Source organism: Sceloporus occidentalis, unplaced genomic scaffold (assembly GCF_023333645.1).
Source record: "Sceloporus occidentalis isolate IW3139 unplaced genomic scaffold, rSceOcc1.0.p SCAF_4, whole genome shotgun sequence".
Lineage (NCBI taxonomy): Eukaryota > Metazoa > Chordata > Lepidosauria > Squamata > Phrynosomatidae > Sceloporus > Sceloporus occidentalis.
Window position 1 is genome coordinate 14,677,495 of NW_028316984.1, and position 26,171 is coordinate 14,703,665.

Consider the following 26,171-nt stretch of genomic DNA (forward strand, 5'->3'; position numbering starts at 1 on the left):
AAATTTGTCTTTGTTAGCCTTTAGTGAGGATCAACCAAGCCGCCACATTCCCTATCACCATGTAAAGATGTGAGAGCTCCACCATGAAGCTGACAGAAAGATAAAAAAGCCTCTTTATATTTATGACTCCCACTGATTCACCTAGGCTTCATAAGCAGACTAAGAAACAACTTATGAACCAATTTGATTTTTATTTGTCTTTTAAATGTGATTATACACATTCATGTGTCTACTAAAATTCAGCACTGTTACATTAAAGATACAGTACGATAACATTCAACTTGAGGTACTTCATATTTATATATATATATATATATATATATCTGTCCTTCATAAATTATGCCATCGGTTGCAATAGTCAAGCACTGGTCCAAACACAACTAGATGCAGTTATGTCAGAAATAACAGAGCTTTAACATAATAATAATAATAATAATAATAATAATAATAAGTGCAATACATACTGTAGAAATTAGATCATTTACTTAAATATTATGTCAGATATGCTTAAAGTATAATACACCACAAATCCAGAAACAGTTTCTTTACCCCTTCTAGCTCATCCTGTAATGAGATGTTAGGCATAACTGAAATGGCACCCATAGTAGTTTCCAGTATCTCAGAGATTTTATTTTCAAAGAAATAACGGTTGACGACTTTAGAATAAAGCAATATATTCAAGAATACATACATTTGGGACACTGGCTTTCCATTTAGGGTGGAAAACTCTCATTTGATAGCAATTATCTAATTCTACTGAGCTACTTTCCAAGTAGATAGTTTGATGCTAACAGCCTTATGCTCAATTTGCAAACCATTTGAGGGAACATACTAGGATTTTAATGAGCTCAACCTACCTTAGGTCATGGGAAACATGGACAGAATTAAAAGTCTGATTCACTGCCATCAGGGTAAAAACTTTGATTAAATTTGTGGTGCTGTGACAAGGAGCACCTATCTTATTAAATGGTATAGTTAAAGCTGAATGCAAGAACTGAATTGGTGTTCATGTTAACACGTGAACCTCTCACATATACAATTAACCATTTGTGCATTTGAGACACCCTGAATAATGATCCTCTAATTAATTTTAGTTAGTTGTATTTTACTGGGCACTCCATTTATCCCAAAGGGAATTTTGTCCTTGCACTTGTGAATCTCTGAGGGTGGGGAGCCTGCTGAGAGTTTCATCATTTTAGGAGAACTGGGTGCTGTTTTATATTGGTCCATCTAGCTTTCTATCTGTGTACACACTGACTGGCATCAGTTCTCAAGGGTTTTGGGTGGGAGTCTTTCCTAGCACTACCTCAAGATACTAGGGACTGAACCTGGGGCTTTCCACATGCAAAGCACAATGATCTATGCCAGCCTCCCCTTTAGGTCAGAAATATATCCTGGATCCCAAGAGTCTCCGTTCAAGTAAATGTGGTACAGGCCACCAAGCTTGTTTACGCTGTACCCACGGAAGATGTATGTACCCCAAACTCATATCAGGTTGCTCCCTGGAGGGTAGCAATTGTTTGGAGTCCAAGTCAGGGGTGACCAAAGTGTGGCTTTGGTGTAGCAAATGGTCATCGAGGCCATTTCTGTGGCTTATGGGCCTGCTCAATCCCATCGTCTTCATGGCTAATTTTTTTTCCTGGCACAAAAGGTGAGTGGCTGCTACTAGATGCTCCCAGGAGCTTCAATTTACCTTTAGTAGCTCCAACCCTTTACAGTTTTATACTAGGAAATACCTCTTTTCCAAGACTAGAAGTAGATTTCCAAACACCTCCAGTTTTCCTTTCCCCTTTCTTTTCTTTTTTTTTTGGGGGGGGGCATCTTTGGCAGTCTACTAGGTCGCAGGAAGCAAAACCTGCCCACCCCTGAAATTATATACCCCTGGTCTAAGTGAATCATTAGAAACCTAGAAGTCCTAACTATTTATTTCTTAGTAACATTGCTGTTTATGTGGTTAGATTGTGACTTCAGATGGCAGAATGTGGCCAAATTAAACGCGTGTTATTTGCAATACACACTCTGAAAATGCAGGCTTCCCACTTCAGTTTTTGTGTAACAAAGCAAATAAACAAACATAACTAATATAGCATCTACTGATCAGTATGCTAGTACTCTGAACTTTCATTTTGATTACACAGCTACTTTCCACTGTCATTCATCTCAACAGTCTCCCAAGGGAGATCTGCCTGGCTCCGTCACTGTTGGTTTATTGACGGGTAGCAAATGTTTTATTCTAGTAATGTTTTTGCTGAGCATGCATTTTTATGTTCTTAAATACTGTTACTGCCTTTTTGTTTGTTTTTTTAGCACTTTTCAGAGTGCTCTGTAGTTTTCTTACTGTGTTTTCTTCTGTTTGGTCATCCAGTAACTATTGCTTTTGTTTTTATTGTTTGACACTTTGCAATCTGGGGATGTCACAAAGGAAGGCTATGCATACTAATAGTAATTTGTATTAGAAATGACTTGATTTCAGTGCAATCTGCAAAATATTTAAACTTAAAACTTTCAAAAAGTTATTTCACACACACTTTAGACTTTAAAATTGCAATCTTATACATACCTGTTTTGGAATAAGTCCCAGGCAAACTCAATGAGATTTCTTTCTGAGTAGACATGCAAAGGATTGCTTGGAAAGGCACCCAAGATCATGTGCAGCAGAGACTAATATTCAGTTATGTCAGAAGCATCATATATTGATTTGAAAATCAGTGGGGTGCTCTTGTAAAAACTCTTTTTAAAAAGTTTTCATGTTACTAAGAGACGTTTTACATATGTCTTAAATGCAAATCATTTATTTAAAAAATGTTACCCAGTTGAAGCCAAATTTAATAGATTATTTAAACCATGAACTATTATTATTATTATTATTATTATTATTATTATTTAGGCAACTCCAGGCCTCTTGATCATCTTGAGTGGTTCAGTGGCATAGCTCTCAGAACTCTCTATGTCTTTTTTTCTCTTCCTGGAAGTAACTAATTTCTTGCTGAGTTTTTACATTTTACTTTAATAGTAATGAGTTACCATTTTAAATATCTGATAATACATTTCAGTTTTGCTGGCATTATACATGGGTCATAAAAGTGGTGGCCTATTGAAATGCACAGTTTAAAAAAGGCATTTAATTTCTTATTGTACTAACACCCAAGATCTGCTCACAATGATAAGTCTAAATATTTATTCACAGCTTAGTATAAATGTGTTCTGTGACTTTCACTTCTGCTTCCAGGCTTAAAGTGGCAAAAACCCTGACATTATGATGAATAAGAGGACGGGAGCTGAGAGAGGATGCCGTCCATCTCTGTATCCCTGAATAAAGGGGGGCTGGACCTAATCTGCTCCTCTCCTCAGCCAAGCTCCTGACTACCTCCAGTTCAGTTCCCATGGGGAAAAATGGCAGCCATTCACATACGAAAGCAACATAAGGTGCTCCACACAGATATCAAGACAACACTGGGTTTCAATGGGCACAAATCAAAGGAGCAGTGTCCATATGCCATCTAGAGGCCAAGAGGGTACAGGGCATCAGGTGTGCCCTGTGACCAAAGTCTGGAACCTGACTTGTATATATTTGATAAAAGGCAAAAATGGCAATGTTTCTTTCCTCAAACAATGCAACTGGGGGTTCTGAATATATAAACTAGTTTGAGGCAAACCTTGAAGGCAGGAGCTTTTTTCCTAAGGACCTTTTAGCAGAGATGCATTACATTTTTATCCTGTCCTTGCTCCAAGGAACTCAGGGTGGTATCCATAGCCCACCTATTTTCTTCCTCACAGCTGCACTGTGAGGAACGTTTGGATGAGAGAGCCCAGGTGCCCCAAACTAACCTTAAAATTAATGGCTGAGTAGCAACATTGATACAGTACTTGCTAGTTTGAATCTTAATAGTTGAGCCACAGTGGCTCTTGGCTGCTAGGCTATGTAATCGTTTTCATCTATTTGAAAAGTTAACTCCCACATCAAAGGTAATATTGTGCAGCCCTCCAGATATTGTTGGACTGCCATTCCCAGCTGTCCTAGCCAGCATAGCCAATGGTCTAGAATGCTGGAAGTTGTAGTCCAATAATATCTGGAGGTTGCATGAATATCACTCCATCCTATAAGTTCTGGGATTATTTACATTGCTTAAACATTGTTATATATATATTACATTATTTGAAATAATTAAAAAGGTGATAATAACATTTGTTCCTGAAGTACAGCGCACACCTTGCTTTGCTTTGCATTCTAGGTGTATGACAAATGGCTGGTTTCAATGTTAAGGTTTCTCATGTCCAATTTAAGTGGCAATTCCAAACCATATTTTGGACACTGCTGATACTTAATGGCACTTAAAGACTTACTAGCAGCCTGGATTCCAGCAGGTAAAATTATTTAGTTTGAAAGACTCTAGGCAGATATAAACTAAATATGTATGTGGGAGACATCCTCAATTTTAATAATTAGCCTAATGATTAAATTGTATGTTAGGGTGCCCACTAAAACTATGAACAATATGACAAGAAGATTCATGCTTGCTTAACTATGAAACTACTTTGTTCTCAACCTAAAATGGTGGCAGGAAGAGGGAAACTGTAACTCCCCTTTGCAAACAGAAAATTGGAACAAATTAGCTTTGGAATCTGACTGTGAGCAAATTCCTATCAGAAAGAGTTACGACTTACCTTTATGAAAGTGTGCCTCCTCCCCCCCCACCCCCGAAATTGAATTGCTCTGTATCATCCAGTCATACTACTTTCTTTTCCTTTATTTATTCTACTGCCAGGCAGCTTACAGCCCCTTCCTGTTAAGAATGCAGACGGTTCTACAGGAAACCTGACAACTAATTTAAAAAAATGTACTTCTGGACAATGAAAAAATGAATTTCAGATCTGAATGAAGATTGCAAAATATAAACTGCAAATTTTCATTTTTTTTCCTTCAGGCAATGCTGCTTAGTACCAATTTCATTATAATCACACCAAAATAATAATAATAATAATAATAATAATAATAATAATAAATCCAAAACCTACCTATAAACTGTAGTTTATGAATGGGTAAATGAAAGTGTTTTAGAGATTCATCTTAATAGGTATTCTAGGCTGTACATTTACAGGTGGGCTAAAAAGCAGTATCCAGCAGTTGAAAATAAACATACAAACAGCAGCAATACCATCCATGTTACTGTCAGATCCCACAGATATATAATAATTGGGGGGGGGGGGGGGGAGAGACTTAAATTGTAGAACACTGGAGTATCTACTCCTCCCTCAAAAAAACAAAAAATAAAAAAACTTGGGTGAACATATTGTTAACTATATTATGTCTAGGTTTGGGTACTTATCCAGATATGGAGAAGTGGAACCTACTTATTCCTCTTTTAACCACTCAATTAGTTAATTTAATTTGGGTAGAATTAATATTCAGGTTTGAGTTAAAAGGAAAAAGAAAAAGCCACCAGAGAGCTAATACATTCCATACTAATTTATAGCAATATAATTCTGCAAGCATGTCAATTTTTTTTTTAAAAAAAATATATACTCAGATGGGAAAATAAATCTCATACTAAAGTTTCCAAACTACCAATGGGAAAGTAAAAGCCACCCCAAAAAGAAAAGAAAAAGAAAAGAAAAGGAGGAGGATATCATTATCTGAATTTTGTTAGATTGTCTGATTTAATGGGAAAGGGACTGGACCTGGATCCATAAAACTCAACAAATGTAATGCCTGCTGAACTTGATTAAATAGGGAAACACTCTTTATCAAAGGAGAGGAGCTACTGTTACTGAGGCACTGTAATGCTGTAAACTCCACTTATTTCAACACATCAGTGCCAGAGCTTGGAGAAGCCACTCTTTGGGAAATACAGCTCCCAGAACTGGTTATGCAGGTTGGGGGATTCTGAGAGTTGGGGTTCATTCCAAAAGTAACTTTTCCAAGCATTAAATAGTGCAATACCAGGCAAGTGGCTAAAGTATGGATGACACTATTCCCAGACTTTACAAAGTGTGCTTGGGAAATAGCTTTAAAGAATTATATGAGGCAAACAGCCACTTTGCTACCTGAATTGGTATGTTTTTTTGTTGATGCCATTTACAAAAATAATCAATTTACAGGATGGTCAAGTGTTAATCCTATCTTCCATATTACTCAACACTTCACCTCTTCATCCAGTTGCGTGGAAAGAAGTAGGTCCTCTCATTGAACAGACTTCTCCAACGTCAAAGTAGCATATGCAGGAGGACCTTTTATAAGTCCATCTGGAAGACTTTCAAGCCAACTTGGGTCCAGAGATAGCACCGTAAGAAACAGCAGGCCGAAACTACCTTTAATCTTAAAATGCCTGAAAGCCTTCCATATGGAGGGAACAAAAACATAAATCAAAAGAACAGCGGAAAGTAACAAGTTAGAAGTTGAAGAGCCTTTGACACACGAGGGCATCTATTTGCTCTTCTATTCCTAATAAGGCCATCCCACCTATGATAAGGTTGGGGAACTATGGCCTTTAATTTGCTAGCTTATTTTTATTTCTTGAGAATTTCCAGTAAAAGAACAATATATTTAGGCTATAAAAGTGCAGATTATGTTACACCATCAAATGCAGGAACATATTACCTGTACTGATCACATCATACCTGCAGATGACAAGCTAAGCATCAAATAGGTTTGAACCAGATATACAAATCATAGACTCGCACTCTCCTTGTTCAGAAACCCATCTTCCTTCAGGCATAAAAGATGAGTTCTGGAATCTGCCCTCCCTGAACTCCAGTGCCATTGGTACTGTCTGAAGAGCACTGGAATTGTACAGTTACTTTGCCACACTGAACTTCTGTCATCCCTTCCTGTCCAAAATAGCTGAGTTCATTACCATCCAGAATTACACTCGCTGTGTAAAAGGTATCTGGTTCAATCTGCACTGGATACTCAAACCACACTGGGAAAGTGTTGCTAGATCCATCTGAGAAATATTTGCTTAGATTTTGTCCTAGGATCACACCTTGCCGTTTGAGTTCAATTTTTGCACTGTATTCTGCTGATCCACAGCTAGAGCCATAGAGCCCAAACCCAGCAATGAAAACTCGTTTGTCAACTGCAAACTGTATGCTGTCACAACGACCTCTGTAGCGCCACTGGTTGCTGCGGTAGGCACAAGACTGAAAGCGATGGCAACGCTGTGGAACAAGGCCCTTCCGGGCAGTGCTCACAAACTGCAGCTCTGGTTTCTTAGCAGCTGTGTACCAAAGGAAAATGTCATTTGTTTCATTGAGGGTCAGAATACCTGACTGAGCAGCACCATTTGCAAAGTCATCAAGAGCCATCGTAGGGATGCGAATGAGATAGAGTGCCTTCCCAAGGACTTTACGTTTGTTTTCTATGCTGGAAGGCAATTCTTGCCGTTGACACTCTACTTCAGCCCAACTAAGAGCAGCTTCAAAAACCACAATCTCTTTGGCATTCAGGGTCTCCCTTTGGAGAATGCTTTCAAGTGTTTGAAAATCAATGTCACAGAACCCTTCAGATTTCAAAGCCAGCTCTGCCTGGGCATCAATCACTTCCCAACATCGCTCGGTCAGGTCTGGTTCCTCAAATAAGCAGCTCTGGGAGAGAAGCACACAAGCATTTTTTGCACTTAGGCTCGTCTCTAGGAAGTTAACGCATGCTCGGGCGAGGTGAGGAACGATGTACTTCTTGGCAGCATAAAGAGTTGCCAGAACAGTATCAGCAGCCAAGTCAATTTCATCACAATATATGTATCTGTAACAGAAGACACATATATAACACTACTGTTCAGGTCTGAAATTTTAGGACATAACAAACAGAAACACACACACACTTTTCAATGGTACAGAAAGTAGAAATCCCAGGTATGATGACACAATTTGTATCAAATGCTTAATTTGTAGGGAGATTTTTTAAAATATATTAAATACCTATTTTAAACAGTTTCAGTGATGAGATCAAAACCCCACTATAGATGTCTATGAAAATAGTGAAGGAAATGTGAGCTAAATGGAAATTTAATAAACAAAAGATGCAAATCAATAGTAGAAAGTCATTTTTAATATTTTATTTTCAACCAATAATATTTTAACACACTAGCCTAGTTTGCACCAACCAGATGTTTGCTAAAACTGTGGTTTGTTTGCATATCCAAACTTGGTCAGCCAGGTAATAATGCATGATTCAGGTTAACAAACCAAGAGTTTAAACTATGGTATGAAGCTGGATTACAAATCTTGACTTGACTTAAACCACGGCTTATTATTGTATCTGAACCCATCCTCTTAGCTTGACAATCCTGTTCCACGCTCTGACCTGGCCAGGTGACCAAGATAAGGCTGGGGGGAGGGATCTGTTACCCAAGCTAAGTTTTTTCTCTGATGTTTTTCTAGACCTCACCCTCCTTCCACCGCCTGGCTGCCCACAGGCTCTTTCCCTATCTAATTCCTCCTTGAAAATATTATATCTAGTTTCTCCTCTCTAGCTTTGCTAAGGCAGACAAATGAAATATAAAGGGGGCAGGGATGGGGGATAAATGTCATGGTTTGGACCCAGCTGAATGATAACTTCATTTTTCTCCAGCTATACAATGAACAATGGATTGGGGTGTATAGACACATCTGAGTATATAGTGGTGTTTACATGGTTTACAGCTGAAGAGTTGTGTGCCAACTTTGAAAACCAGAGAATTAAATAGGCAAGGGTCTATCTGCCTTTGTAGGGTGACCTTCTGGGAATAAATTGCAAACATTCATCCTGGCATTTTTGCTGGATGTTGAAAGCTTGTTATATTTGAAGAATAGGGGTGAGAGGTATGCTCCTTTGAGCTGCTTCTGGGTACTGGAATGTCCTTGGGTAAAAACAGAGGTGCCTCTTCACTTGCGAATTAGTTATCTGCTGGGACTACTGCTTAATTTAATAAAATCCCTTGGTAATGCTGGAAGGAGTCCTTGAGGGGAAAAAAAACCCTAAGTTTTCTTTTGCAGTGGTGGGAAAGGGTCAATAAAACCTGGAAACACTGGGCATGACAAGAGAAGGGTGGTGATGGTGTGTATTTGTCATGGGGTCTGTGGGAGTAGTTGTTAGCTGTCTGTATTGTGATGGTGGGATGAATCAAGCCTGCCACTGCTGGTGGATTATATGTACTTGTCTGTCTAATCCAGCAAGGTTCTCCTTTCCCTGACCACCACAAGAGCTAATAAAACCATCAAGCCATTGGCTGGTTCCCAATCCTAGTGAATTCAAAGTGCTCTAGAGAAAATGCTACATAATTGTCTGTACCAGGTTTATGAGATATACAGTTGTCCCTCCATATTCGCTAGGGTTAGGGGAACAAGACCCCGTGAATATGGAAAAACCGCAACTAACAAAAACACTGTTTTTACCTGAGAGGACACCTCTCTAGGAATCTCTAGGTCCTCCAGTGCAACTCTGTTGTCAATGTCCAACATACACTGACCATAGAATGGCACTGGAGTAGCTACAAATGGTCTTTCAGTGCAACTTTTAGTTAAAGTTGACCACAGAGTTGCACTGGAGGACCTAGACAGTCCTAGAGAGAACATATTAATCAAATTTGTGAATAAACAAATCCGCAAATATCAAAGCCACAAATATGGATGACTGTATTATAGCGCATTCTCTCAGGGAAAGAAGTCAGACTACTGGGTGTTGCACCCTGAATTTTTGGTGCTTAACTTCCCCTCATCTCCAAGGTCCAGTGAATCATACAATGGATTGACTGGGCCAAGCCAAAAAGGAGAAAATGCCTCTCTTTCAAATGCTCAGGTCTTAGTTTTGGACAGTCAGGGTATAACACATCCTCAATGTTCAATGTAACCATGATGGAGGCATTCAGAACTTTCTTTTTATACAGGATTTGAAGATTACTGTGAAAATTGGATTAACTTCCAACAAGTATAATTGTGGAAAGGACAGGACATAATGGTTTTGAAACTTGCATAAAATGAACTTGTTTAAGCACTACTAATTCAGTAAGGGGAGCAAGAATGAAAACAGTCACACAATAATTTAAAAGCCACTTAATGGTTGTGATGGGGGAGGGGAAGTGGCACAATATTTTCAATTGATCTGCAAAGCTTTGATGCTGATTTTTGCAAAGCTTTGATGCTGATTTTAAGTTTTTATTTAAAAAATCATGTTTATGAATTTTAAAGTTTATAAAATGACTACAATGTCCTACAGATATCATATGATGCCAGTATTAAGAGAATTGCACTGACTTCCAATATACTTCTGTCTGAATTCCAAGTGTTTGTTGTGACACTTAAAGCTCTCAGTGGATTGGGATCTCCATACCTGAGGGAGTACCTTTCCCTATGTATCTTCTTGAGGACTGATATCTGCATGGTGTTGGGGGGGTCTCTTTTGTGTCCCAGCAGTGAAGTCTATACACTGTGAGGAGGATGGTAGAGGGCCTTGCTAGCCATGACATCCCATTTTGGAACACACACCCCTTGGAGGCCTGACTGGCACCAACACTGATTTTATTTAGGAGCCAAGTCTGGGGGATTATTAAAGCCTTTGGCCTAAGCAATTTACTCCAAATTATTTTGCACATGGTTCTGAACTATTTTATACTTTTGAGCCTATGTTGTTAAATATTTTTTAGTCTATTTAAATTATTTTTATTGTTTAAAATTTATTTAACTTTTTAATATTGGGTTTACTTATACATTGCGCTGATGGCTTATATACAATCTTATATGGCAAAATAAAAATAGTTTAATTATTTTTAAAAAATAAAAATAAAATACCAAATGTTTCAACTTCATCTGTCATCTGTATTATGTGTAAAAGTAGCCATTCTACATTTATTACAATGCCAATACATACCTATCCAGCTATGAGGTTTATGATGTTCTATTGCTAGTATATTTTGACAGGAAATAGTCCAAATTAAGGTGAATAGAACTTACCCAACTATGCGGAGGTCCAGGTGTTTGTACACTACACACCTAGAGTGCAATCAAGTACACAGCTGAGCACACCTAAGTCTACTGAAATCAAGGACCTATTGAAATCAATGAAAGTTAAGTGCTCTTCAAAATCTATCAAAATGGTTCCTATTTGTGTATGTGCCCTAGTAACTGTATTTAGCAAGAGAGCCACTTTGTACTACTGAGCTGTATGAAGCAGAAAATCATTTTTTCTGAGATTATAATGACTATATGACAAAAAATGTAACTTGTTAAGGTGCTGCTTAAAGTGCTGCTGGTGCTTGTAATCTGAAGAGTACCTTGCTGAGAAGTTACTTTTTTCATCAAGAACTAACTGTATTTAATTACTAAGATATTTAAACAGACCAATCACATTGAGATTTCTAACACATTTAGCCATGAGCAGTGAGACAATTGTATCTTTTTGGGAAGTTATGTGTCATCAGCTAGTTCCTATTAACACCTTAGCTGACCTTCACATATTTGTGCACTAAATGCAGCTACCAGCATCATTCATCATCTTATGAAAAAGTTACAGAGTTACAGAAACAACCAGGTCAAAACATTAGAGAGTTGGGAATCATAGGTGCTCTTGGATCACAAATCCCATCGGACCTAGCTGGCACAGCCAATGTTGAAAAAATGCTAGGAGCTGCAGTATAACCTCTGAAGGGACCCCCGATTCCCACTCCTGAGTTAGCCAAAGTAGGGTGTAAAAAAATTCCAATGGCATGCTGAAATGATTCTTAGCAAATATGAGCAACTGCCAAGAAACAGTAATGTACCTCACAGAAGCAACCCATAAGTCTTTATGCATAAGAAATTAGAGATGTGTTCACAGGCACTTTCCAGTTTAGACCCTGAGTTTATGGACAGCACAATAGGGAAGTAACTTGCTTTTCTTTACATCCCACTCATCATGGAAGAGGAGCGAGCCAGATGGAGTGATGGATCAGACAAAAATACTGCTTGTGCTCTCTTCCGTTCCATGTGGGAAATGGAAGCCACTGCATGTACAGAAATTATTTTTAATAGTTTAAAACACATCCAGTCTATGCAAAAAGATGTCATCAGTGGCTACATTTGACAAGTTTACTGTATTACTGATAACTGTGTCAAAGGGAACAGAAAGAGAGATTAATATATACTTTAAAAAAGGGATAGCACAAATGCATGTGTAGTAAAACAGCAATCTAGAATCTCTCCTTATCACCAAACTTTGAAGCTCCTTCTTATTCTAATCCTATGTTTTGTATTAATAATTAGTTTCCCCAAACCTGACAGCAGGAGACATTAGTTTAATATGCAAACAACTGGGGGAGGCGGAAGATGCAAATACAAAGTGTTTAAATAATTAATACATAAATGTGTGCACTATATTTCTGAGCAATAACTGAGTTTCTGTGTCTTGATTTATAATGCCTAACTTTAAAACTATGACACTACGAGAGCAGAGGAAAAAAATCCAACTCCAGCACTGAAGAAGGATGCTTACTTCAGCATAGCGAGGAAAGCAGCAGGCTCCACATCTGGTATACGGATTTCATCTTTGTCCTCAGCAAGCTCTCCATAAAACATTGCGTGGAATACAGAGCTTCCCACGGCTAAGACATACTGTTCAAAAAGGAAATATTATTTCATACTTTAGAACAAACCTCATTGCCAAAAGAGGACCAGAAATGCTAGAGTCACAGTGTGAGCGTTAAAAATGAGACTATGAAGGCAATAATGAAAAACCAAAAAACATGAAATGTCTTCCCTTTTCACTCTTATTTTTTTACAGGAAAAAGTGCTAAGGGGAATTGCAAAACTTTCCTTTCTCCCTTAGAAAACCTTAATAACTAGAATATACTGTTTGTTACCTTAACGTAGCCCTATCTGCACTGATGGCCAATGTGCTATAGAGTTTAAGATATGACAGGGAATCCTGGGTTCAACACCCCAGTCAAGGGATGACTTTGGGTAAGTCGCTATCTTGCCTACTTCAAAAGGTTGTTGTGAAGACTTAAAGGGGGGAGGGATTCCTGAACAAGTTAGAGGAAGGACAAAATAATGTAATGAATCAATAAAACCATATGTTGGAAGGCACAATAGTCTATCACAGTAAAAAAAATCTCAAATGAGAGGAGAATCTGTTAAGACACTTCATGCATGCTTAAGAGCTCCTATAACTGTGTCACTTCCAGAATCCAGACCTCCCACATTAAGTTATGCTAGTGACAGTAGATGTTTCCCTCTCTTGTACCATGTCAGATTTGGTAATGCAGCTGTTGCTTACTTTGTGTCCTGGCAATCGCTGAGTCCCACCTGGTGGCCCAACCACAAAATGAACATCTGCCATCAAGTCATTGTTGAACATCACTGCATTTCTACAAACAGAGGCAATATGTTAATCAGAGTGCTCAGCGTCAGGTTCCCTGTAACAAATCCTTGTAATTCAGCTCCTTAAGACTTTGCAATGTTTCAATAGCAGCCAAGTAAACAAAAACAAAGAATTGGTTTTAAAGGACCAACTGTGAAATCCAATATATTATCTACTCAAAAGAAAGCCCTGCTGCATTCAATGGGCCTTACTTCCAGATAAATATTTACAGCAATGCATTAAGTATAGTCTGGCACGTGCTTTTTGAAATACTTCATGAGAACTTGGGAATAACTTTTGTAGAAGTAAAAATGCTAAATTCAGTGTAAATAAATAGAAATAATACACCAAGAATGTGCTTTTGGGACAGCAAATAGTTAAAAGCCAGCTGGCAGTTTTTTTCATTGCCTCCAAACAACTGAAAAGGGAAACACAGTCCCTTCTTTTCAACACTAATGAATGAGGAAAAGATGCTACAATAAACAAACACTTTGTTACACATGGCTTGTGAACTTGCAAATGCAATAAAGAAACCGCAACTTCCTTACCTTTCTCGGATGGTGGGATACAGCCCCTGCCAGTTGGGAGCTGGGATAATGTTGTTGTTATTGATGTTTTGCTGGTGGTACTGCTGGACGGCAGTCGTGTTACTGTTAGCTGGCTTCTTTCGGGGGAAAATATCAGCAGCCATCTTCTTCTTCTTTTTAGTCTTCAAGGTAATGATTTCATAGCAAACTGGGGGTAACTTGCTTCCACTGCTGCTGCTACTGCTGCTGGTGGTGCTGCTGCTGCTACTGTTTACCTTCTTAGAGCTTTTCTTGGATCTGTTCTTAACTGTCTCTGGAAGCATCAAGAAGAAGGTGAGACATTTCATGTTCTTTCCCTTGTCATCTACCATGAGTATCCTTGTCTGTGTAATCAGATAGCCTAACTAGATAAACAGAGAGAGCAGGAGGTACTAAACAAGAGAGCAGCAAAACTGAGATTGTGCTTCTTTCCTAGCAAAACAAGGTGACCTTTCCCCCCCCTTAGTGTGCTGGATAAGATGTTTGCTTTTTAAGTTTGATCCAGGACTTCATCAGTTAAACTCCTCCCCATCATGATTTCCCGTTTCATTTGCTTGCGAGAGCTTTCCCTAAACGGCTGCAGGCTGAATCACCTGAAGCCGCTGTGGCAAGCAGAGAGGATGTGATGCTGACACTGCTGCCTGTTTGTCGGCTGGCTCAAGTTGTGTGCTGAATGGGTCGGAGCACAGGAGGTGTTAGAGCCCTGCAGATGGGAGTCAGACAAGCCACATTCTAAGCCAATAGCTGAAGTCACAAAGAACGATTGGACCGGCAGCACAGTGACACCTATTGTAGATGAACACGGCTCTAATATTAAAGAGCCAGTCGCTGTACGCTCGTTTAATGATTCATTTAAGTAGCAAGAGGAGCTGCCTCAACAATGTGAACGGCACAAATGTATGTTTTATGCAGGACCTTGGCTAATAAATTACCTGGATGCCCTGCCAATTTTCACACAGGGAAATCACTTCAGAGACCACCAAAAAAGAAGGATTGTGTTTCGACAAAAATGAGACATGCCTGCAAGCATGCAAGAGTGACAAACCATACAAACATTTTGCTGCATATACTTTCCTCACTGTAATCAAAATTGCCATATGGATTTAGTATCCAAATTAAAGCAGATTAACTTGCAGTATTAAATGGACTGATACAGTTTTAACCATCTGTCTCTAGTGCAGTGTATACTCCAGAGCTTAATGAATAGAGATGAGGTCACCGCATTAGCTTTTAACTCACTATGTTTCTCGCTAACATAACAGTCCTTGATAGGCATCCCAAATCACTAAGCAGAGTCTAATTAGGCCAAATTACACCAGATGATTACATAGTATCACAGCAATACTTCTACACCAAATACAAATAAATCAAATTATACACATTTCAACTGTTTAGAAAGCGAAATTATTTGTTCTGAATAAAAATATTGATAGTTTTGTTACAGGTCAGCAAGTTGGTTAGAGGATCTGGTGTTACTGTATCTTCACTAGCGTGAAGGCACATCTCATTCCTTGGTCCAAGGCTGGGACCTGATTCTACTTCAAGCATTAGCTCATGAACAGCTTTTTCCCCATTTAGGCAGAAGGGGGGGGGGATGTAAAGAGAGGACTAACACAAGCCTCTTCTATTGCATAGTAAGCGCTCAAGGAAAGAATGAGCATGGTGTAGTGGTTTGAATGTCAGAGTTTTGGACTCTGGAGAACAGGGTTCAAATCCCTGCTCAGCCACAGAAACCCACTGGGTGACTCTGTGCAAGTCACGAGTTCTCAGCCTCAAGGGAATGCAATGGCAAACCTCCTCTTAACAAATCTTGCCATTAAACCTCCATAATAATTTTGCCTCAGGGTTGCCATAAGTCAGTAATGACTTGAAGGCATACAACAACAACAACAACAACAACAACAGGGCCAAAGGAGAGGTGGGCACATTACAAGTTTGTACCATCTCCTTTCTCACTGTTTAAGTTTTAACTGGAACTTCAGTGCCCACCAGTGAAAGCAAGGTGCAAAGTAATGGCTAAGAGGGGCAAGCATACACTTAAACTTAAGGGGAAAGGTGCCTCTGAGCATGTGCACCTAAGAATTTATTTCAGTATCAGCTCACAGTCTTTTCACACTGGTTCACCTCCCCAAACACACACATACATCTTTTTTTGTTTGTTTGTTTCAACAGCCTAAGTTATTTATTGATCTGGGGTGTTCCTGTCAGCAAAACAGCTGAAATAAAGTTTTACAGGGAAGTACAATGTCAAAGCCTCATGTTCCCTTTCACAAGGTACAATCAGCCCAGTTCCTCCCATCAGCCTGACAGAAGGGTATAGGTAATAAAATACCAAACAACCTTTAAAACTAAGTATTATTCTGCAGCAGCTTGCAACTCAACAGTTGCCAATTTGCTTTCTGGCAAAACATGAGCAGTTTTGTAAACAGGTTAGTGATACAGGAAAGAGCTTGATGATAGACTAATTATTGGAATATGATTGTTAGTCTGTAACTGAAAGAGGGTCTTAGGGTGACTTGGTAATGATGTAGCTTTTAAAACAAACCACAGGATAATTGCAGATGGCTCATGATTCTGGCCTTATTCCTTTCTTCAACTCATTATCGTGGGCTAACACTACAACATTTACATGCTCGGAAAGAACCGCAGTAGGTACTCAAGCAAGGGCAGACATGCATCAAGCTCACATTTAAAATTACACATACCGGCACTCCAATCTATTGTAAATGCAGTCTTGGAAGCGCTGTTGTTTCTTTATTGGTATCAGTTTGGCTGGTGTACCATAACATTCTTCTCTGCAGTTGGATTGCAAGCTGCCAGCTCCATAAGACACTGGGAAATTATATATAACTTCCACACACATGCAGTAGTTTATTATTACAGAATAGCAATTTAGGAAGGAATTAACTGCCATGGGAGCAATGAGGCTGCCAATCAAAACTTCATACCTATGCCTAGTTGTCCCATCTCTCCTTATCAGTTGTAAGAAAACATTTCAGGATGCCGTATCATTCTGCAAATCTTTTCTCCTAATTCATATCACTCCATGCTGTTGTTGTTATGTGCCTTCAAGTCATTTCTGACTTATGGCGACTAAGAAATGTGTATGGTCTGCCAAAGGCATTGATTCCCAAAATGGGTGTTGCCACCCCCCCCCCCCGGAGCGTTGGAAAGCTCCAGGGGGGCTGTGAGGGGAAAAGGGCAACGGGTGGGGGCAGTGAGGAAAAGAGGGGGACGGCAGGGAATTGTGGGGATGATGGTTTCATGAAACTTCTTTTGTTCACCATTCTGGGACAGAACAGAGGGAGGCTGAGTGGAGACCTGCTAGGGCAACAAGCTGTCCATCTGTCGAGGCTGCAAGGTGAAAGACCCAGCATGGCTTCTCCAGCTTTACCTCATTCTGGAGCAGAACAAATGGACCCTGTCCTTCCCCTTTCCTTTTGTCTTGGCTAGCTCACTTGAGCTACCTAGCCAAGGCAAGGGGGCAAGGAAGAGAGAACACACGCTTGCCCAAACCTTCTCTTTTGCCTTGGCTAGTTGGCATGAGCTAAGCAAAAGGGAAGGGGGTCGGGCATGCGCAAGCTCTTCTCCTTTTCCCCTTAGCCAGCTTGCATGGTGTGTGTGTGTGTGTGTGTGTGCTAGGGTTGCCACCCAAGAGGAAAAAGGGAGCTAGCCTGAAAAATTTTGAGGGCCACTGGCTTAAAGTAAACCTATCATGGAGTCTTCTAGGGCTGAGAGTGTGTGACTCACCCAAAGTCACTCAGCAAATGTCCATGGCTGAGCAGGGAAATGAACCCTGGTCTCCAGAGTCATAGTCCAATGCTTAAACCACTACACTAGGCTGGCTCACTGCATGCTGCTGGACAGGAAAACACACATGGGTCAAGTTTCTAGAACAAGCAGGCAGACTGTAATACTCTCCATCCCAGAAAAGTTCTTTGTCCTCTGCCTTCTCCAGAAAGCTATTAAGCCCTGATAGAAGCTGCCACTGCTTATCAATGGGAAGGAGAGGGAGCAGAAAGGCAAGTTAGATATTGAAGAAGCAGCTGAACAAAACTGCCTGGGGTAGGGGAGAAAAACACAGGTGTACTAACAGATAGGGGACCTCTCTTTTTCCTTCCTCTTGGAGCCCAGGGAAACCAAATCTTCATTGTCAATGCCCATCTCTTCCTTCCCCTTCCAACTAAGCAGCAGCAGCAGCAGCAGCAGCAACTACCACCACTGCTCCTCCTGGGGTGCAAAGGGCTAGAGAATATCCCTTGCACCCAACCCAAAAAAGACACAGACATCTGTAAGACACACTTACACACATGCATGTTAAATAACAGCATTCTGCTATAATATCACATCACACTGAGTTTTACTGCAAAAGAGGTGATGTGGGAATGGCAATTTCAATAGCAGTTCTGTGACTTCCATAATTACTGTTTCCAACTTAGCAGCTTGATCTCAAAAGTATGTTTTAATACAATACATACATACAGAGTATGTATTCCATATATAAAGAAAATTGCCTTTTGTATTTGATAAACTGGACCTGTCCTATTTGCTATCCTGCCCATTAGGCATACACTGCATCCTCAAAAGTTACTTCTGGATACTCAAGCTGTCATGCGTCACGCAGAGTAGAGGCAAGCAACCCCACTTGCTTGCCAGATTTGATGCCAACCAATACTTTTACCCCAAACTGTCATGTTGCTTCTGGCCATGTTTTCAGTATAGTAGTTTATTTATCCACAATGCTACAATGTTATGGGAAAGCTACATTTCTACTGATGTATGAACATGCACCACATGCACCTTACTGTGGCAGTTTTATTTAGATCGTGTCATAGTACAGGACTGTGTACAAGTTAAGTAATGCAGGAGAGAGATGTTAAAGCACAAACTTGCACTCATAAAGGAATTACTGTCATCAAATACCAACTCTTATTATGTCAGAGCACAATGTGAAATTTAAAATAAAAATAATAAATTGTGTTTTGTAGTACCCTATTTAGGGTTCCGCATTTATGTATGCCTAAATACCCTAAAGGCACCAGATCCTGTAGGATCTTGGAAGCTAAGCAGGATTGGCTCTGGTTATTAATTGGATGCATAGCCAGCAACAAATATCAGATGCTATAGGCTGTATTTCACAGGACAGAACTGGCAAAAACCACCTCTGAATATTCCTTGCCCAAGAAAATCTTAACCCATGGGGTTGCTATAAGTCAACAGGTGACTTAAAGGCACACAGACACGTGTATGTGTGTGCATACACACACATACACAGTTGACCTTTCATATCTATGGATTTTTTTTATCCACGAATTCTTGAAAATATTTAAAATCCAAGTATGTATGTGTGTGTGTGTATGTGTATATATATATATATATATATATATATATATATATATTCCAAAAACCAAACCTTGATTTTGCCATTTTATATCAGTCACCACTATGCTACTGTATTTAATGTGAGCTGAGCAGACACAGATTTTGGTATCCAAGGGGGGCACCTGGAACCAAACCCCAGCAGATACCAAGGGCCCATTGTACGTAAGTAGCTAGTGATGTGATGAATACACTTGAATGATCTACGTTCTACAATGAGAGATGGTAGTAGCAAGACTTTAGAGAGAAAAAAATAGTAATTCCACTTGTCAAAATAAATCCCAAAGGAATATGCTAGATCTTGTTGGTGTTGTGTGGCAAGTCATTCCCCTGTGAGGCAAGATTTGTGCAGAGAGAGGTTGCCTTTGCCTTCCTCTGAGGCTGTGAGAGTTTGACTTGTCCAAGGTCAGCCATGACTGACCAGGGATTTGAATCTTGGATTCCAGACTCCTAGTCCAACACTTAAGCCACTATATCATCTGCTACTAACCAGTGGTATTTGTATCTTGACTGAAAGTCATGGTATCAGATGGATTAAAGAATGACATCTCATAGCTATGACAGCTGCAAACATCCATATACAACATTGAGAGTAGGTAGCTTGGATAAATTTATTAGTACAAGCAAGTGAGATGCATCAGTGGCTTCTCAACACAGAATTATGTAAGAGTGATGCATGACATGCATACTGTCCTCAGAAGAGCCTCTTGGCTAATTAAATGTTAATAAAATGTGACTATGGCATACAGAACTACAGACCATACAGCTCCATCCTGTGGGTCCTTGGTTTTTAAACTGATACTTCATCCAATCACGTTAGAAGTGTTCCTGTTCAGCAGAACAGCCTATCTAGAAATCATGGTTCAGAGTATGCCAGATGAACTATCGCTCACTTTGAAAACACAGGCTTTTTATCTGACATAGTTCTGAACTCATCTTGACTCCAGCTGCTTTTCAAGATCTGGGCCTGAGCTGAATATGGTAACAGATACAGATCTGGATATAGTAATCTATGCCTAGCTATAGCTCACCTAGATTACTGGTACTTCAAGGACCCCCATTTTGGGCTACTTTGGAAAGTGTCTGACATTTCAGCTTACTGTTCAAAATGTAGCAGATTATCTTGCTGAAACTGGAGCAGAATATCAGTAGCATGTTGTTTAGGGATATAAAGAACACACAAACATTTTTGCATCTTCAACGAGAAACACATCAAGATACCCAGTCAAGAAAATAGTCAACTGCAATACAGATTTTGCGTTTACAGACTTTTTTTTATGTGCCAGAACTATTCAAAAATGAATTATTCATTTTTGACAAATGAATTATTTTGCTGAAAAGCCTTAAAATGCACAAAATTCATAGAATACACTCAATTTCTTATAATCTCAACCAGCAGGGGGAGTCTGAGAAAAGCTGTAAACAAGCCGAATCAATCACCAAGCAGCCGAAAAGAAATTCAAAGCCAAGTGTATTTTGTCAGAGTAGTTGTCCACACAACCAAAATCAGCCTACCATTAAATACTTTGCAAAAAAAAAAATGAAACACAAGATATGCTAGAAAGGTTCCTTCGATGCTTCTGACACAGCGGATGAAAAGGAACTGAGGTAAATGAATGGGAACAGTAAGGGAGAAGCCGAGGGTGGGTTGAGCTACTGCCAAAAAGCTGAGCAGGAGCAGATAATCTCAACTGTGTGAGTCACATAGACCACAAAGTAGTAGTAAAGATTTACATCCCTGGTGCTGTCCTACTGCTGAACTAATAGCATAGGTTCCATTCAAAATGTTGACTATGACCTTTAAAGCTCCCTTCCGTCTTGGGACCAGGATATTTGGAAGATAACCACCACCACCTGCATTAGCCTGCTTGAATGCTGAGATAATCCACTGATATTTTTGGTTCCAAACATGCATTTGTTTGAAATGAAAGGGCTCTTTTCCACTGTTGGAACCAGATTTTGGAACCTCTTGCCTAGCAGGTTAGTTTTACCTCTTCCTTCCTGACTTTCTGCCACCACATCAAGGCCTTTCTGTGTACAAAACCTTTTAGTCTTTAGATGTTAGACACCTTGACAAGTATGATATCCAACCCTTTTAAGGTCCAATACAGATTGGCGCAAAGCACCGGCCTAGAATCGATTTTAGGGCTTGGGAGAGTGGAGCATCAGCACACTTCCGAGCCCTACCGCGCCATAATGGCTCGCCCCTATCCAGACGGGGGCTGCCATGATGATGTATGCATAGCACAGCATCTAAATAGTGCAGTGCCGCACAGACTTCATCGTTGCACATGAGGATGCCAATGGCACCCGGCGCATGCCCTAAAAAGAAGTGGGAGTGGGTTCTTTTTAGGGCTCCTGGAGGCCACACCATTTGTTTGATGTGGCCTCTGTGTGGGGCAGAAAGGGGCTGCGTCTCGGCGCTCCTTTCTCCCCATCTGTATCCCCCCCTCCCTAACACCTCTATCAATCCATATACACCTGTGTATGTGAGAGCCAGCAAAGTGTAATGGTTTGAGCATTGGACTAGTACACTAGGAGACCATGGTTTGACTACATGCTTGGTCATGGAAACCCACTGGGTGACCCTGGGCAAGTCACACTCTCTTGGTCTCAGAGAAAGTCAAGGGCAACCTCCTTGAACAAATTCTGTCAAGGAAACCCCATGATAGCTTAGGATCACCATAAGTCAAAAATTGCTTGAAGGTATGCAACAACAACAACAACATATGATGTATAGTATGTGCATGTGAATTTAGAAGTTACTGTTCTTGTGTTATCTAGTAGCTTGCTATTCTTGTTGGGTTTTCCCCTCCTGCATATTTTTTAAAACTGTATTTTATGTTCTCTGTTGTTATCCACTTGAACTGCATATGGAAAAGTGGAATATACCTTTTTAAATAAAAGAAACGCTAACAAGGAGTGAAATCAATTGTCCTTCTAACCACTAGTTTCCGACATTTTTCTATGGAACTGTTTACACTTTTCAGAAGGACTTTTTATACCTCTTGGTTTAGTTTAAGTACTGAAAGTATGAAATTGCACAGATAATAAATGAATACAGTACCTATATACAGCACACAAATGGAATAGAGACAATACTAGTCAAATCTAAAAATAATGGCGGGATACAAACCGCCGCTTTGCGGCGCTTCCCCGCCGCCGCCGTTTGCTCCGTGCGGGAGCTGCAGCAGCCAAACCACGCGGCTCCCGCGCGGAGCAAAAAAGAAGCTCCATTTCGGAGCTTCTCCTTGCGGCGCACTGATGACGTCGCGAAGCGCCGCTGGCGCATTCGTGACGTCATAGGCGCCGCGACACGTCTGGACGCTATGCGTCCAGTACGTAAAGATGGCGGCGCCCATGTGGAAGGGGCGCCGCCATCTTGTACGTATAGGATACGTACTAGGGTTAGGGGGGTGCGGAAGCACCGCCCCTTCCTAACCCTAGTACGTATCCTATACGTACTATATGGCGGTTTGTATCCCGCCAATGTGTTTTTTTTTCAAGTGATTTATCCTGGGAAGTGCACACATATGCATGCACATGCACACACAAACACAGAGCTGCTCAGGCATCTGAAAGAATTTAATGTTAGAGTTTCATGGGGGGGGGGAGGGGCAGGGCAAGATGACAATGGACTAATAACTGCCGAATTAGCCTCCCAACATTATCTGGCCTTATCACCTCCATGCAACTTAAAATGCCACCCAAAGGCAAAACAGGAATCCGGACAAGACCTCACATCAATACTGAAAACCAGAAATCCTTTAAAGCACAGAAACAGACAAAGACAGACTCACTTTTCTCAGCAGCACAGACAAAGGCAAAGACACCACTGTACTCTGCTGATAATAAATGTCTATATGCCTCCAATGAAAAAGAAATCCCAAATCAGAAACCTGTGGGCTGAGCTGGAAACATATATTGCTTACCTCAAATTGCAGAATCCAAATGCATTTGTAGTCCTGGGGGGAGATTTGCTTGAGTGGCCCTGACAACCATACCCTACACACCCAGCATAAATGCCCTCCTCATAACCTTCAGGAGGATGGAACTCACCTCATCTGATGCTCAAAAGACAAGAAATCAAATTTTGCAAGCCTATGTCTGGCTCAATCAGTCTTCAGACTTAACCTTTGTATCTTAAACGATGCTCTGAAAAGTAACTGTCCAGCTGAATTCACTTATCTCTCTGGGTCTAGAATGAACACCATTGACTACATAGTTATTTCTAAGGATCTTCTCCCCTATGCCAAGGACCTAGAAGTTATGCCTAGGTTTTAAAGTGATCATCTTCTAAAACAGCTACAACTAAGCAACTTCATCTAGAAGCCGCACACCAAGGACTGTTACCAACTCTCTTTAATGTGACCAGGAAGTACTTATTGGTGAGCTAAATGTACTTATCAGTGAGCTAAACCCAGCTAAACCAAACAATAAGTGAGGTATTGGCCTCAGACCACCTTCAATGTCTTTGGAGTGATCTGATATCAAGTCGAATTTCTGAAAAATTACAACAATCTTACCCAAGTGCTATTCCAATACCGAAACCAGCAAAATAGTGCACACTGGAGGCAACAACAACACCATCGCTCAAAGACCTGGTTTGACAAAGAATGTGTCGATGCTAAAAAAAAGTTCTCAGTACCACTTACCAGAGCTATGTATCCCAATACTATGCCAGAAGCTGCAACAAAACTGCTTCAGCAGAAGAGAGGCTACAAAAAAAGTGTCGATGTACAAGAAAAAAGAAGCCATGAAAAATAATTGGACACAACTTATTCAGGCAGTCAAAACCAACAACTCAGCTTTATTCTGACATATTCAAATGATAAAGGTTTATACAGACTGGACGAACATGGGAAGACAATTGTAAATATGTATATTTGGAAAACAAATTTTGATTATTATTTTGTATGCTATTACTCTGTATATTAATGGCTGTAAAAATAAAATTAATTAAAAAACCAACAACTCAGCTTTATTCTGGCATATTACATCAAGTTCCCAAAGCAATGCACCAGCTGCAGTGGGTTGTCACATCCCCCCGGAATCTGGGAGGAACACTTCCAAGAACTTTATAAGGACACTTATGTTGAAAGTGGATCTGCAAGCCAAAATATAGAAAATCTCCCAAGGATGGCACCAGTGATTGAGGCAGAGATCAAGAAATTTGTAGCTCAACTGAGAATGGGGAAGGCTCCAGGTGAAGACTTAATGCCTTCAGAAGCCATTAAAAATAATTTGGAATTCAGGGCCCCTACTCTGGCATCTGTTTTCACCTGTATTGACAACTACAGCCCAGCACCTAAGGATTGGGGGTTTGCTATCATTATCCCTATATTTTAAAAAGGAAAGAAGAATGAATCTGGCAACTACAGACCAATTAGTCTCCTCAATACAATCAGCAAGCTCTACGCAAGACACTTAAAAGAATGGAAATTTGAGGACTGGCTGGAACAAGAAACTAACTTGCAGAGGAACAAGCTGGCTTCAGGGAAGGCCCATCCACCCTAGATCAATATCTTGTACTCCAACACCTCATTGAAAAGTATGCTACCTGCAACATAGTCTCTCTCTATGCTGCCTTTATAGACTTTAAAGCAGCTCTTGACTCTGTATCTCGAATCAAACTATGGGAAAACTGGAGGCTTCCTTGATTGACTGGCATCTACTATACCTAATTGCTGCTGACCTCACTCAAAGTAAGATGTACCCCATGGGTCATCTCACCAATGCCACTGCCACTGAGAAGGGTATCAAGCAAGATTGCATTCTAGCTCCACTCTTGTTCAACTTTTACATCAATGACATGGTGGGTCATCTCGACAGCACAAACTTCCATCCTCTGAAACTAGAGGGAAGGCATATATCAACTCTGTTTCATGTAGATAATGCAGAGGTACTTTCAAGAACACCCACTGGCCCAAAAAGAACACTAAAAACACTCAATCAATCAATCATTTATTATTACAGCATACAGCCAGTACAAGATAAAATACAATAACGATGACCAAGCATCCGTATAAACAATACACTCAGAATGACCTTTTACAAACAGGTACAAATATCAGGAAGAAATTTAGAATCAAATAAAGCTCATTGCCATGTGTCAGTTAACAGGGGAATTTAGAAGAGTTGTAAAAATATTATAAAAGAGTTTCGTTAGCATAACATTTAACAGTCAACTGTCAAAGTATCCATCCGTTATGGAGTGCTTATTAAAGCAGAATGTAATATTATGGAAATTGTTTTAAAAAATGATAAAAAGATGTTCTGTCCGTACACATAAAGACTGGCACGGTGAAACAATGTATACACTAAAAACACTATAAAGATGAAATGAATTGAGAGTACTGCAGAGAGGATCAGCTAGAACTCAACAATAAAAAAACTAAAATCGTGGCATTTGCTAAAAGGCCCAAGAACCATAACTGGAATATAGATGGCCACAAGATCAAACAGGTTACCTGGTTCAAATATCCAGGGGTAATCTTTCAAGCTAGTAATAGTAGGAAAGTGCATGGGGACTATGATGCTGATAATGTGCAGAGGGGCTCAACAGTCATTCTCAAATTTCTTATGATAAGAGGAGATCACTATATACCTGCGGCACCCAAACTTTTCAAAGCCAAATCAGCCACACAACTGCTTTATGGATCCTAACTGGGACCTCTCTCCAACTCTGGCACCACTGGAACTTGTGCAATCCAAATTTCTAAGAGGAGTATTCTAACCTCCAAAATGTGTTTCTGATGCAACTCAGGCTTTATGAAAATGGAGGCCTGAGTGTAGGTGACCATACTGGCTCAGACTATTCTTCTTTCCTACTGGCCTTGCTCCACTTGCCCTGACTGATGGGTTCCAGTCTACATGGAAACAGATAGTGATGACTAAAATTTCTTCACTGGGCTTTT

The 26,171-nt window shown here is 40.1% G+C and overlaps 1 protein-coding gene across 2 annotated transcripts in view; it reads right to left on the reverse strand.

Moving 5' to 3' along the window:
- Positions 1-204: 204 nt before the first annotated feature.
- Positions 205-26,171, reverse strand: part of BTBD3 (BTB domain containing 3) — a 38,969-nt gene continuing 13,002 nt past the window's right edge. Inside the window, exons 2-5 of one of the 2 annotated variants that reach the window (XM_089519256.1) lie at positions 13,858-14,149; positions 13,226-13,316; positions 12,443-12,561; positions 205-7,741 (exon numbers count right to left, since the gene is read on the reverse strand). In XM_089519256.1, coding sequence (XP_089375382.1) covers positions 6,709-7,741; positions 12,443-12,561; positions 13,226-13,316; positions 13,858-14,000 — 1,386 coding nt within the window. In that variant the 5' untranslated portion in view covers positions 14,001-14,149 and the 3' untranslated portion in view covers positions 205-6,708. Of the gene's footprint in view, positions 7,742-12,442; positions 12,562-13,225; positions 13,317-13,857; positions 14,558-26,171 lie in introns of those variants that run through there. The other variant, XM_089519255.1, reaches the window with a different exon arrangement.